General features: G+C 38.4%; 1 protein-coding gene across 6 annotated transcripts; it reads right to left on the reverse strand.

Annotated features, from left to right (window-relative positions):
- Positions 1–1,793: 1,793 nt before the first annotated feature.
- Positions 1,794–7,311, reverse strand: LOC148916246 (zinc finger protein ZOP1-like). Of its 6 annotated transcripts, XR_016127980.1 has the most exons (8): positions 7,152–7,311; positions 6,323–6,523; positions 5,815–5,905; positions 4,763–4,858; positions 4,249–4,661; positions 2,858–2,980; positions 2,704–2,767; positions 1,794–2,270 (listed from the first exon to the last, which is right to left on the reverse strand). XR_016127980.1 is itself a non-coding variant. In XM_089054726.1 (6 exons), the coding sequence occupies exons 1-5, from the start codon at positions 7,158–7,160 to the stop codon at positions 4,297–4,299; spliced, it is 762 nt and encodes a 253-aa protein (XP_088910852.1). In that variant the 5' UTR covers positions 7,161–7,311; the 3' UTR covers positions 2,470–2,980; positions 4,249–4,296. The 6 variants fall into 6 exon arrangements, 1 of the variants encoding a protein (XP_088910852.1); XR_016127981.1 differs by lacking the exon at positions 2,704–2,767; XR_016127979.1 differs by having other exon boundaries at positions 2,704–2,980.
- Positions 7,312–14,778: the final 7,467 nt, after the last annotated feature.

A 14,778-nucleotide genomic window follows, 5' to 3' on the forward strand; every position in this document is an offset into this window, starting at 1 on the left:
TATGGTTACTTTGGTTTGCAGAGTGAAAGAAAAAGTGAGGAAAAGGAGGAGCATGGGGTTGATGCGATAATGGGATGATGCTTCATGTACATTATACCCTAATCTTTACACCCAGAAAAAGATTAAGAGATTGTCTCATATTATATCTGTTGATGATGACAAAAGTGATAAATATCTAGATCATGATATGATGATCTTGAAGGTACCAAGTATACATGGTGGTTGGTTGGTGACAATTTTTGTTTATCATCCATGGCCGCACTGCATTATTGTCGCCAATAATTATAGTTATGAATGAAATTTTCCGTTTCTGCTTCGTCATACTTGGAATTGGTAAGATGGGGCACGACATCTTTGGTAAAAAAGAGAGGAACTCTTTGTTTTATTTACTCATATATGGTTTTCGTGTCTAACCCGTGCTTCTTTATATATATATATTTTGATATATTATAACTTGGAAAAAAAGGACACAGGGTTTGGACTCTGTTGAATTTTTTCTTCGTAGAAAGAAGAAATATATTATATTCAAATTCCAAGAGTGAGTGAGTGAGCATGGCTGTGGTCGAGTAAAAAGCATTTGGAATGAAGCATAAAGTATTGAAAAAAGTTGAAAAGAGTCAAAAGTTACTTTGTGAATGAAGTAGAGAAAAAGAAGCCACCTCCTCTCTGTTGGTTTAGTCCTTTATATTATATAGAAAACGAAATTAAAAAAGTAATCAGCATGTAACAAAAATGTTTAGCTTATTAAACTGATAAAATGTGATTGGGTGTATATATATATATATATATTTTAATACAAACAATAGTCTAAATTAGTTTTAATTTATTTGATTTAAAGAGAGGAAAATTCGAATTCGAATGTAAATAAACAAACTTACAGTCATAAATAATTGGCCTAACCTACTTATGAGAAATTACATCCCTAGATAGTTAGAGGTCTAGGTTTTGGTTTTGTTTGTATTTAAGCTTCCTTATATAGAGACAAGTTGATGCCCTAAAGATGCGAAAAAACCTTTCTTGTAACAAAGATAGTATTGTATTGCTATCATCGACCAATAATGTTAAAACACAACGTGTCAATGTTTTATTGATCGAGTATAGCCAAATATAAGAAAACCTTGAGGTCCAACGAAAGCCAGACACGTTAAAAAGGAGTTGTGATTGTGAAGTGTCAAGCTCTAACCCCCCGTTTGATCTGACAGTTTGTGTATGTACTACGAACCAGAAGCCCCAGATGTCCAAAGAAAGCCCAACACGGGCTTCGAACCACCTTGTTGACTTAAAGTCCTCAAAACCCCTCAATAGGTTTAGTATTTATTAACTTATTATTATTTTCATTGCCCTCGTGTTTTTAGTCTTTGTATTCTTGGCCGAAATCTATGACCTTTTTACAAGTCACAGGGACGACCAAGTCACACAGAGAAAATAAAACACCACGTGCGAACGGCAAAGTGGTAGTTGGAACCCTAAATTCCTTCATATATTAAATGGCTGTCTCTCTCTCTCAGGCAATTCAAAGAATCCAACCCGATTTGCTTCAACATGTACGTATTGAGTCTGGTGGTTGAGAAATGTATCTGTACAGAGTTTTATTTATTCATCTTTTGATGTGGTAAAGGGTTTGTGAATCGACATGGGAAATGAGTTGTACGTTCAACAACAATGGGAGACGGTTCACATTCTGGCATTTATCATGATTTATAGCGAGGACAAACAGAAATGGACACACGTTGCATTCGGAAGGGTCATTGACTCGAGACCCGTCGTCCACGGGTTCTAGCTCCAATAACATTGATGCAAAAGTGGTATAACTGAGTTGAAATTTTGTTGAACGTAAAAAGTTCATGCCTCAGTCAAATTACAAGGAAAGAGAAACATAAATTGGTAATTTTCTGGCCATTAGGTTCTAGGACAATATTCACTTCCTGCTCTGGACATGTAAAGGCGTTGAGAAACAGATGTCTAGAACATCATCTCTTTCCAAGAAATAATGGGCATCACTTGGAAACATAACAAAAACTCCCTTACAAATGCCCGAAGTGAAGCCAGAATATTCGAATTAGCTGGGCTGAATAACGTTAAGACATCTTACATCCCAAGAATGTGAACGTTAGGCGATGTTCTCTGATCAAACTGTATTACCAAACTATCAATTTGGACCCCAGGTTCAAACAAGAACACACATTATCAATAACTCAAATTGATGGTTTGCACGCCTAACAATAGAGCATTTTCAATAAACAACATATTAATGTGGTTCCAAGAGGCACCTGAAAAAAAATGAAAAGAGATATATGGTTTAGGAGTTCGGAGTTAAAGACCATAAAACGCAGCAGATTTGACAGTATTGCATTTTTACCAACTTTACCAAATGGGTGCTCTACGTACCCATCATAACCTCATAAAATCATGTGCTCAACATCAGAACTCAATAACAAAGACTACGTAGTCATGTACTTGGTATCCGTATTTCATGCTCAGTTACAACATTCATTAATATTTCTATACACAAAACGTCATACAAGAGCTTAACAAAAACTAACATTTAACTACCACACTACACACCTGCGAGCCGATATCAGCTCATAAATTCTTTGTTATGATGACGTTCCTCCTTGTTGAAAAATGTAACTAGAATTGCATCGGCCATATTCATATGTTGGAAGTAAAAGAAAAATAGAAGTACTAGGGATATGAGATTACTTTCACCCTAATTGTCCAGCAGTTGCACATTGAAGAAGGCTCAGACACCCATCATTTGAAGAACCTAATAATTAACATCTTTCATAATGAAACCCACCATTCAATAAGCTCGCAACAAATTGTACAAATTAACATATCAGGTACTGCTACTCACCAAATTTGCAATGCCAGCAAGCAATTTTTGGCAATTGAAATGTAATGCGAGATCATATAACCAACAACTTAGGACCAGCCATTGCATAAAATGAGTAGTTGTATTCAAAAGGCTTCGTGACTTCTGCAAAATAATTCCAATTACATGCATCAAAATACAAGATATATTAATTAAAGTCCATAAACCAGCTTTCCTTTCTAATAACAATATATGGATAAATAATTTTTCCCCATTTAAGTTATGCAGTATGTCATTTTATTTCCTGCAATGATTTCAACATTAAGAAGTTGGATATTTAGAAAATTCACACATCCCACAACATGTGGCTCCAAAATCCAAACTGTGCAATTATCAGTACCCTCAATCCTGAAATATCTGCAGACTATGAGATTGTGACACCACTAACTCCATCATTGATTGATAAGCAATAGGACACACTATTTGCGTGCTTGTTACCTCATTTATTGGGACACACTATTGCATGCTTGTTACCTCATTTAACCTCTTGCTATCTCATCTATGTCTAGAGTGACTTTGTGAGCCAATTTTTTGTGCCTCTGTGCATCCCTTTTCCCATCCACTTGTCCTACTTGGAAATTTTAATGGCACTTGCTGATCTAATGAAATGACAGCCTGGCATTTCATTACTACTCTTTTACATTCCCTCTCTACAATAACTGTACTGTTTAAAAAAATTGGTCGAACTTTTTCTCAGTGCCAAAAGGCGAAAAACATCAACTGTGCAACCAACGTTGAGAAGTTTTAAAACTAAAAATTAGAAGAATCATGCACATAATGTATATGCAATGTGATTGGATATAAAAGAGAAAAAAAATTGCAGGTATGCCAATGATTCTTCTCACAGTAGGTAAATCAACAATACTGCTGACGAAACGGTTTCTGACAAAAAGACAATTGCCACCAGGGGTGGAGGTGGGGATGGGTTGATTTGGGGGTAAATAGGTTTTGCACAATTGTAATTTACAATAGTGTGCCTTGTTCCTGAGGCATACACCTCTGGAATATAACGATAGCCTATCTGGCAGATCACTGAACACCTAAACCCCTCAGGCAGTTAGGTCTCGCGACTCTCACCTCCCTATGAGGCATGCATTAGAAACACCTTTAAAAACACTGACCAAATTAATAAACACGCTAGAATACATCAACAGTATCCTAATTCCCACACCCTTCATCATGAAAATCAGAACATGCAGGGGACCATACAGAATAGAATGACAAGGGAAAGAAAGGGAAAGAAGGGGATGGGAGAAAGATTTTAGCTCAATAAAGCAACCACTCAAGGCAGCATACCCAGTAGCATACTTATACGCTAGAACTTAGACTAAAATAATTGAATAATTAAGAAAGAAGAAAAACTCAAAGCATACCCTTTGTGTTAAGGTCCTTAAGGATATGAACTTGCTTGAGCGGCCAAATCACTGCGGCCGGTAAAGACCAAGTAATGGTTTCTCTCTCTCTTCAACTCTCTTCCTTGCAGCCTCCCTCGCTTTAAGTGCAGCTGCTTCTTGTGCGGATATAGCCCTTGGCTTCTCCTCTTGCCTCTTTCTCTTTCCAACAGAAACTGACGAACGAGCACCTTTAACAGATCTCATAGGGTTTAAAGAAGCTGAGACCACTGGCCCAGGTGGAGGCCCATTTTGAGATTTATCAGCACCTTTGTTTTCTGTAGCTGGTCCTGCCCCTGAAGTTGACCCTGGCTTTTTCAAAATGGTTTCTTTATATCCAGCATTTGATAAAAACTGCGGGTTCGCATATGCCTCTTCCTGTGCCACCCATTTTCCTGTTGTGTTTCTTCATGTAAATATACCAACTACAACATATATTCTGAAAGAATTATTAAGCCAACACAATAATTAAAATAGAAGTGCAGTGAGTCAATACCTATAGCGTCAGAATAGTAGAAGCCTGAATTCGCATCATAGTAAAAGCCGTTACTTTGATTGTAGTAATAACCAGAGGTACTGTTATACTGCCATTCTGTCATCAATCAGAGCTGAATCAGTTTTAAAAGTAAATAATGGAGTTGAAATAAGAAATACTCATCAATCACCAAAAAGGCATGCCTCTTCAAATAGCAATAAAGGGCCCATTCATTAACTAACAAATAATATTCATAAACCACCTCCCCTAAAGGCATACTTCTTTAGAATTTTAATTTTTGGAAGAATCTGATTTGCTCATCGATTGTCGGCCAACTAACAAACCAGACAAGTGTGGCAAGAGATCAAACCTGAAAACACATTTCTCGTAACATGTCTAGTTCATTCTAACCCATTTTCAGAACTTACTAGCATAATGTCTTCCTCTCCTGATCAAAATCCCAAATTTGAAAATGCAATTTGGGTTTCCGCTCATTAGAAAAAAAGAATTAAAAAGAAGAAAGGGAAAAAGATAATCTTATTAGCTTTGTAATGAACCATGTCTGCCTTTCTTCTTTCTCCATTGTAGACTGCTTTCTTTGGTAAAAGGCTTTATGGCATTATCATATTGACGCTTACATCAGCTGTAAGGAACCTAAGTCAGCAGAGTTTTTCAAGCTTAGAGTGGTGAGGAATAAAGTTTATAAACGTAGCCTGATTGTTCTATTGTCTTCAACTTAAAAAGACTAAAAAATGTCCTTAATGAGTCGCCCAAGTAGTTGAGCTGTAAGTAAGGTTCTCACCTAGTTAACAGCCCTACTCCCACCTACAATATATTTTTGGGCTAGAAGCCATATGGCTAAGGTGAAAAAACTACACTCTTGACCAGGAAAAAAAAGGCAACAGATTGTCAAAATTTAATTTTAGGATGGGGTTCTCCAAAGTGAGTGCAAACAACAAAATGTGCTGCAACGTGCTTGAGGTGTAATTATATAGGCTTTATTGCAAAGCTTGCAAGTATGGTGCAGCTCTAACATTGAAATAATGCTGGAAACGCAAATTTCCAGTACTTACTCTCTTGACCATCATCTTCAACATCGAATGCCCGGGCATCTCTAGCCTCCTGAAAGCTTGCCACATCCTTTTGATAGCTGCGCTTAGCTTTCTGTAAACATTTAGGGAAAATTGCTTATGTCAGTGTCTCATAGGAGAGAAGACTTTCTCTTTCAATAAACCTAAATCTGTAAATTGTGAACAATAAATTGGAATCCATAAAATGATAGAGTGAGGCAAATTTCTGTGCTCAATTTCTTTTTAAATTCCGATTGGCCATTCTAAATTCTAATGTCTTTTGTAAATATAATTAGGCTTGAAATTTTGAATAGTTAACAGTTACTCTCGGGTTGCTAACAAAGTGGCAGTATTGATGAGAACAAGGCAAGGAGTAAACTTAACTGTTGTATTAAATGGGAGAGGAACTACCATCAAAGAATTACAATAATAAACTGAACCTCCATTAGTGGAGTAAATGCACTACTGTTGTAAGCTATTTATAACTTCGAAATGACCTTCGAATACTCACTGCTTCAATTTGCAGAAGGGCACGTTCTGCTTCTTTTTCTTCCTTCTCTTTTGCAACTTTCTCTTTTCGCATATCAGCAAGCTTCTTAGCAACATTATCCTTGTGACGTTGACCAAGCTCATGATTTCTAATGCTAGAAGGGTTGTTTGATATGTAGATTTTGCAGAAGTCACACCATTTGTTGCCCTGGCTAACCCAATACTGCAAATAAAGAAAAAGAAAAAGTTACAAAGACTAATGTAAAAGGCATCAGTCGGGTCAGCAGACAGGAAAATCACTGAAATCAAAACGAATTGTATGCAAAATTTAAAGAGAAGAAAACTATCTTCCAAAGTAATGAAGATTGAGAAAAAGAGAGTCCTTTTTAGAAGAAAGTCAGAAACTACACTAACACCATGTTTGTGAAAATCAAACAAACTTCCAAAGCCTTCGGATATAAATAAGCAGGGATTATCTCTTCTGTAAAATTGAAACAAAACAAAAATTGCCTTCTTTCTTTCCCAAATCCCAACAACGTGCTGGGATCGCATCATGAGCAACAGAGAGTATTTGCTATTAGCATCAAATGGGTCTCAATGGAGCCATAACTATAATCATGGCAAGAACAAGAAGCCCGGTGACATCTTGTCACTTATGTAGTTGGGTTTTACTAATTAGTCATGAACCCAGGTCAGTTCTTGCATTCCCATATTCATACACTCATACATACAATGCAATTAAGCCTTCCAAATTATAAAAGAACAAAAAGCAATAAAATCAAGAAGAGCTATCGTTTTTGCAAGTGATTATCAAAATTGAATGAAACTACAGAAGTTCAGGCGGACGATACCTCAGTCATGGTGGCGAATTTGTGGTTCTGCTGCTGATGGGAGGCAACCCCAAAATCAGACCGTTAGGGCAAAGATCGGAGCTTTGCAGCTATGAAAACTGTGTGAAGAAATTCTGCGCCCAAAATAAAATTAAAAGGGTATCTCTATCTCGCGGAGCGGACACGGAAATTCGGTTTCCCGGGTTTTGTAACTCCGACGACGTTTTGAGTCGGTCATTATTTTACAGGCCCACTAGGCCAATTATTCTTATTGGGCCTTTACTATTTTTGTAGGAATAGTTGTTTATAATATTTTCTTTTATTTAAACCAGCAAAATTCTTCTAAGCCCATCGCAGCCAAACATGTTATCCTAGCTTGCGAGTTTTGGTTTCTCAAAATTCAAACCAAAAGGGCAAAACCATAATCCAACATAGACACTGAATCTAAAAATCGACAGTTGTCTATTTTTGGGTTTATTTTAGGTGTGTTTATATATATTGAATGGTATAAGGTTTCTTTATACAACTATGTTTAGGAATGAGTATTTAACTAATTTTCTATAATTAATATTAACTTATTTTATAAATATATTATTTATTAACTTAATGGTCGGACCGCTCTACTTATGGGCTTAAAAGTTTAAGTCCAAGCTCTACCATTTACACAACATACTGGGTTGAGCTTGACCATAATATCAGACTGGGCCAGTCCGTAGCCCAGAAGACAGAGTTAGGCTTGGGCTTGCCACCAAGCTTAGTCCAATTTTGCAAGCCTATCCAACATCTCTCTTCTCCATAACCTTGAAAGGGAACCACTTTTTATTTATACAAACGATAGTCTTTTGAGTATAAAATATTATAATCTATATGAAAGGAGATGAATTTACGGTACATAAGAACAAGCATACTTGCCTTGGTCAATTAATCTAAACATGAACCTAAACATAAAATCATTGTTAATACAATCATAAATATCACATTTATAAGGACCTAATTAGAGGACGACATCAATTATTATTGAAATTCAGGATGAAAATGGAAAATGGGTTCTGGTTTAACAAAAATTGCAAAATGGGTAGTTTTGGTATAAGTTCACTCCGGCCCTTTTTCTAACCTTTGCCTATGAGCTTCAGCCCAGTCCATTAAAACAAGTCAGCCGGGATTGAGCTGACATTAAATATCTGCATTTGGGCTCAAACTCAATAACTCGACCTGACCAAACATGAAAAAACAAAATACTAAATTAAAAATTCTCAAACAATGATTTTGCTCAAATTCACCAGTTCAGTTGAAAATGATCTAATTTGACTCCAACTCCGAAGTTCAAAACCCCAATTCTCCATTTCTTCTCTTCCTTCTGCAGCAGATCCTCTTCTTTCTTCAGTCCAAGAAGCTTGTGAGAGAACCCAAGAACAGGAGAAGAAACACAAACCCTGAACCCAAGAACCAAGAAAAAGGAAAAATGGATGAATCGTTTTTGCTAATGCTCTCGAATCTCCTCCACCTCCACAACTCCATCGACCCAACAACCTCCCTCCTCTCTACCACCACCACCTCCTCCCCCTCGCCCACCTCCTCTTCCTCCTCCTCCACCCCAACCTCTCTCCTCACCTCTTCCTCTGCCGCCCCTCTCCTCTTCTTCACCATCGCCTCCGTCCTCTCCTTCATCGCCACCTCCCGCCCCAAACCCTCCCCCGCCACCGCCTCAACCTCCGGCGGCACCTCCTCGGCCACCGCCTCCGCCATGTCCGTCTCCGCCTTCCGAGCCCTCGCCACCGAGCACATCTGGTCCCTCGAAGCCCCTCTCCGCGACGCCCAGTGGCGTTCCCTCTACGGCCTCTCCTACCCCGTTCACCACCGTCGTCGAGAAGCTCCGGCCTCACATCGCCCTCTCCAACCTCTCCCTCCCTTCCGACTACGCCGTCGCCATGGTCCTCTCCCGCCTCTCCCATGGCTTCTCCGCGCAAACCCTCGCCTCCCGCTACTCCCTCGACCCTTACCTCGTCTCCAAGATCACCAACATGGTCACCCGCCTCCTCGCCACCAAGCTCTACCCGGAGTTCATCAAGATCCCGGTCTCCCGCCGCAGACTCATCGAGACCACCCAGGCTTTCGAGGAGCTCACATCGCTTCCCAACATGTGTGGCGCCATTGACGGAAGCCCAATCAAGCTCCACAAGCACAACTTGCCTGGAAACTACAAATGCAAATATGGGTACCCTTCGGTTTTGCTCGAAGTTGTGGCTGATCACAAGAAAATCTTCTGGGATGTGTGTGTAAAGCTCCAGGAGGCACAGACGACGCAACCCATTTTAGAGATAGTCTTTTGTATAATAGGCTGACTTCTGGTGATATTGTTTGGGATAAGGTGATCAATGTGAGGGGTCACCATGTGAGGCCTTACATTGTTGGGGACTGGTGCTATCCCTTGCTATCTTTTTTGTTGACACCCTTTTCCCCAAATGGGATGGGAACTCCTGCACAGAACCTGTTCGATGGAATGCTTATGAAGGGAAGGTCTGTTGTGGTTGAAGCAATTGGATTGCTGAAAGGGAGGTGGAAGATTCTGCAGGACCTCAATGTGGGTCTTAATCATGTGCCCCAGACAATTGTTGCTTGTTGTGTGTTGCATAATTTGTGCCAGATTGCGAGAGAGCCTGAACCGGAGCTCTGGAAGGACCCTGATGAGAGTGGGTCGCCACCGAGGGTGCTTGACAGTGAGAAGTCGTTTTTCTACTTTGGGGAAAGCTTGAGGCAAGCATTGGCTGATGATTTGCATCAGAGGCTTTCATCGAGATAGGACATGTTTCCTCAGTAAAGGGATGGCTTCTTAACCCTTCTTTATTTCTATGCAAGGATGTCCTGTTTGTTATCTTTGTTCTTCCTTTTAGTTTAGGTGTAGGGTGTAGAACTTGGATTAAGCTAATATGTAATGACTGTCATATAGTTGCTGGGACCAACTGACTTGGTAATGAAAATTACAAGATTGGTAGAAAAAGTGGAAATTCACTAGTGTTTTATCTAGCATTGCTTTCTCATCTCTGTATTTAGCAGGGCCTGGTGAGGGGATTAGTAGCCGGTGTGGTTTTATGTCTATTTGGCAGGAAATCTGTCTACCTACAATCGTGTACTTCTTAACATTGCAATATTACTATTGAAAAGTATCATATTGATTGATGAGAGTACTTCTTTGGTGCATTTTGAATTTTGATCCACTATAATGGGTTAGTTGCTTGCATTTTCTTATGAAATTTTTTCTTTTTTAAAATGTTATTCTGGCTTAAATCAGCTAAATTGATTGTCCAAGAAAGTTCCAGGCTCAATAGTTTCATGGTTGTGTTCTTGGTGTCTGTAGACTCTCTTCCTCTCAGGGTTCAGGTCTTGCAGAACTCTCAGATAACAGTATATGTTTCGTGCTTGTCCCTTGTACAGTTTCACTGGCAATGTGGCCAGTTATGTAGAGAAGCACTAATGGAAGGAATGCCATTGCCAGCAACAGTACCCTTCTGAGATTTTATTCTTCCATGACTCACAGCAGAAACAAAGTAGCAGTTAAGATGCTGATCGAAAATAGGCTTATACTGAAACAACAACTAAACTACTCTTTATACAGTGATGTTCCTTAAATCCAAAGTAAATGCTAATAATTGGTTGAGCTAGTGAAACATAGCCTTCTATCCTTAACAGGAGGAGAGTTCAAGGTCTAAGTTCCAAGATGGGTGACATTGTTAAGACTGGTGTTCTTTTATGAGAATCTGGATGATGGAGTTTGCTAGAGAGCGCGGAGAACTGTTTGGCACGTGATTGATGGCAAATTCCATAGACTTGAGGTTCCTGGAAGTTTTCATGTTTCCATCAATAGAAATTAGAAGGACAGCTGAGACAAATTATTGAGAGAAGAATACAATCAGAATTCTGGTGAGGATACAGAAGCTCTGCAAAGGTAACCAAGCCAGCGTTTATCCCAGACCTAGTTTGGTCTATAGGTTAAGACTTGCGCAGTCTATTTGATCTAATTGAGATATGAGAGTATACAACTGTTGTATACAACCTCCCTCTCACGATTGATCACAGAACTGGCATGTTATATACAGCATTTCATCCTTCAAATCTCATCGGACGCAGCTTCAAATCCACATCCTTGGCTTCCCAAGATACATTAAGGCAACACGAGATGCCAGCTTCTGAAAACACCGCCAAGTGAACATGGTAGGGCAGAGAAAGATTATGTGCAGTTTCTCTACAAGGAAGATAGAACCTAATGCTTCTTCGGGTCCTTGTTTGCCTTTTGTGCTTCTTCGGTAGCAGACAATTGATGCTAATTATTGCATCTAAAATTGCGTTATATGACAGCACAACAGGCATAAATCCATCAAACTTTGGCTAAATTAACAAAGTTCATAGCCTTATCAATGAAGTTCATGTGACTTCACCAATTCGAAAATCACCGTGCTCGAATTGCAGCAAATATGTGAGGAAAAGCAATTCAACACGCACTATCATTAGAAAGATGATATGGGGAAGAAAACATAAAAAGAGTTTCAGGATTGATTAGTTTGCTTGAATTGCGTGGTTATAATTATTTTGTGTATAATTATCCAATACTCGAAAGACTTATGCCTCCTCGCCTTATGTCTTCAGTGAAATGTGTCTGTTTCTCTTTCTCTTTTTTGTTTTATTTTGTTTCATAAATGCTACACTTCCATCACTTAAATTCATTATTTTTTGGCTTAAATGCAAAAATGGTCTATGTGTTTTATCATGTTGGCCAATTTAGTCTATGTATTTTTAATTTGGCCAATTTGGTACCCATGTTTAGGACCGTTAGCCAATGTTATCCCTTCCGTTAAATTTTTTTGAAAGAATTAAAAACTATTTAAATATTAATTTTAAAAAATAACTATTTGAATACAAATTAAAGTTCAATAAATAAGAGCAAAACTAAAAAATAAAAATGTAAAACAAAAAAATCAAAAAAAGAAAGACACCAACTCTAATCCCAACCACCGCCACCACCTTCAATCTCACCCACCAGCCACCATCTCCAAATCCCAGCCACAATTCACCACCCTTCTCTCTTCTCTCTCTCTCCCAACAACAACCCACCACACCAACTCCGATCAAACCTCACTATATATATATATATATATATCTCTCTCTCTCTCTCTCTCTCTCAAGAACAATCCTTACCTTCAGTTTCTGAATGTTTCAGTAGGTAGTCTCCTGTGGGGATTTCCTTGTATTAGTTTTTGGTTTCGTTTGTTTCTCTCCCTCTTGGTCTTGCCCCTCCTCTTATCACTCTCCTTCCCACCTCTCCATTCGTTGGGCAAACCATCCCCTCCCCGACAACATTTTTTTTCTTCAAGTTTCTTGTTTTCTCATGTTATGATTTACTTTTCATGAATTTTTAATATCTTTAGATTAATTTTAAAAAGTTTTATAGGTTTTTAAAAGACACAAAAATGTTTATTATGTGTATTTAACAACAAATTTAACGGAATGGACAATATTGGCTAACGGTCCTAAACACAGAGACCGAATTGGCCAAATTGAAACACAAAGACTAAATTAACTAAGGTAGTAAAACATAGGGATCATTTTTGCATTTAAGCCTTATTTTTTTGGCAGACACTGCTTTAGCTAAGTTAGTTAGAGTAGATATGCTTCCCACTCTACACCCGAGTTCGAATCCCCCTCTCCATAGTTTAGATTAATTTAAAATAGATTATCGCTTATATAAAAAAGAAATCATTATTTTCTGGTTTTTGCTTCCGTATTAGTTAATTCATGTTGTAAATTTGTAAATGTATGAATGGCAAAATTCATCTCAATTTGAGCCATTATGCAAAATAGGAGGAAGTTTTGTGATTTTGAGCTTGAAGTTGAAGGTGTTGAAAACTCGCCCCATGAAAACATTTCTAAAGGGGGCTCTAAATTGGGCTCAACCACTGTTGGGTTTCATAGTTGAACTTGATGCCCTGAAACCAAGTGGGCCCCATTTGGAAGAAAGCTGAAGCCCACTTGCTTATGTCCAAACTGCAGCTCTCCACTCACCCAGCGCACCTGGGAATTTATCCTCGCCCTTCTACTTTATTTTTGTGGTGAGGGTTGCATGTAGACCGGCTAGTCAGATAAAAGTTTCAAGTGAATAATTATAACGGAGTCTCACTGAGTGAAAAAGGATATTAACTTGTATATCAGTAATTTTAGATTCAAACTCATATAGCATATTGGCCGTATTCTTATTAGTTGAATTAATTGTTTATGAATTCGCAAGCATGGAAATACTAAATTGTCATAACATTGGAGTAATTAACATTTTTTTGGTTTGGTCCATGAGATCCTTGAACAAAACAGAGTCTTGAGTTGATAATATTGGCATTAGATGCTTAAAGATCCTTGAACAAAAAAGAGTCTTGAGTTCATACCCAAATGGTTTGGGTATGAAAACTTGTCTCTCTTTAAGCATCTAATGCCAATATTATCAACTCAAGACTCTTTTTTGTTCAAGGATCTCATGGACCAATTTGAAGTACTAATGCTCAGGCTATACCTTTTACTTTTTTATTAAAAGACTTTTTCATCTGCCTGCCAAAGCTTTTGGAGCGGCTGTTAGTATCCTATGGAAACATGCCTTGTTTGTATGTATCCCGAGAGAGAGAGAGAGAGAGAGAGAGAGAGAGAGAGAGAGAGAAAGTGAAGATGAAAACTTTCTGTCTGTCTGTCTGTCTGTCTGTCTCTCTTTAAGCATCTAATGCCAATATTATCAACTCAACTCAAGACTCTTTTTTGTTTAAGGATCTCATGGACCAATTTGAAGTACTAATGCTCAGGCTATACTTTTTTACTTTTTATTAAAAAGACTAACATAATTATTGAAAGCCTGATCTGCCTGCCAAACGTCGCTTTTGGAGCGGCTGTTAGTATCCTATGGAAACATGCCTTGTTTGTATGTATCCCGAGAGAGAGAGAGAGAGAGAGTGAAGCCGACATGCACCCACTAGTGCTCAGGTTTTATCACTCAGTTCTCCTCCGCGCCTGGTTTTAGCATACCTTACGCCTTTCATCGTCCAACACTTTTATTGAGATATCATGGTTTGGTTCTGTAGGGGGCATGAACACTACTAGCATGCCCTTTGTCACAATGTGTGATCTAAGGGCATCGTGGCACTATTAACCAATATATACTATTGTTATTAAGAAAATGTATCATCAAACTTATGAAATGAATGAATTTTCAAACCCTTTTGCTAGCTAGATTAGGTACTTCCTCCCTGAAAGCGTATTGTATTTTTGCCCTATTGTCAAGGGTTCACATTTCTAAGTAATAATTAGGTAATTGAACGAAGCATTAATTGTCCTTGTGATTGGGAATTGAGATTGTGTTTGTGTGGATTAAAATCATCCAGTAAATCAAACTTACCTTAACACTGTTATACCATTGGGAAAAGTATATATGCATGCTTGTTAATTATCACCAATCATATAACTAGTTAGTTGGACATGCATATGCACACCTCTCACTCACTCACTCGTTCACACACACACACACACACACACACTCTCATTCACACACACACACACACACACACACACACACACACACACACACTCTCTCTCTCTCTCTCTCTCTCTCTCTCTCTCTTGG

This window comes from Prunus mume, linkage group LG6, assembly GCF_029339155.1.
Source record: "Prunus mume cultivar Tortuosa linkage group LG6, ASM2933915v1, whole genome shotgun sequence".
Taxonomy (NCBI): Eukaryota; Viridiplantae; Streptophyta; class Magnoliopsida; order Rosales; family Rosaceae; genus Prunus; species Prunus mume.

Bases quoted from the DNA above. Each gene is read 5' to 3' on its own strand.
- LOC148916246 (XM_089054726.1), bottom strand. The intron at 4,859-5,814 runs GTAAGTACTGGA...GATTGATGACAG, and splicing joins TGAAGATGATGGTCAAGAGA to AATGGCAGTATAACAGTACC. The intron at 4,662-4,762 runs GTATTGACTCAC...GAAACACAACAG, and splicing joins CTACTATTCTGACGCTATAG to GAAAATGGGTGGCACAGGAA.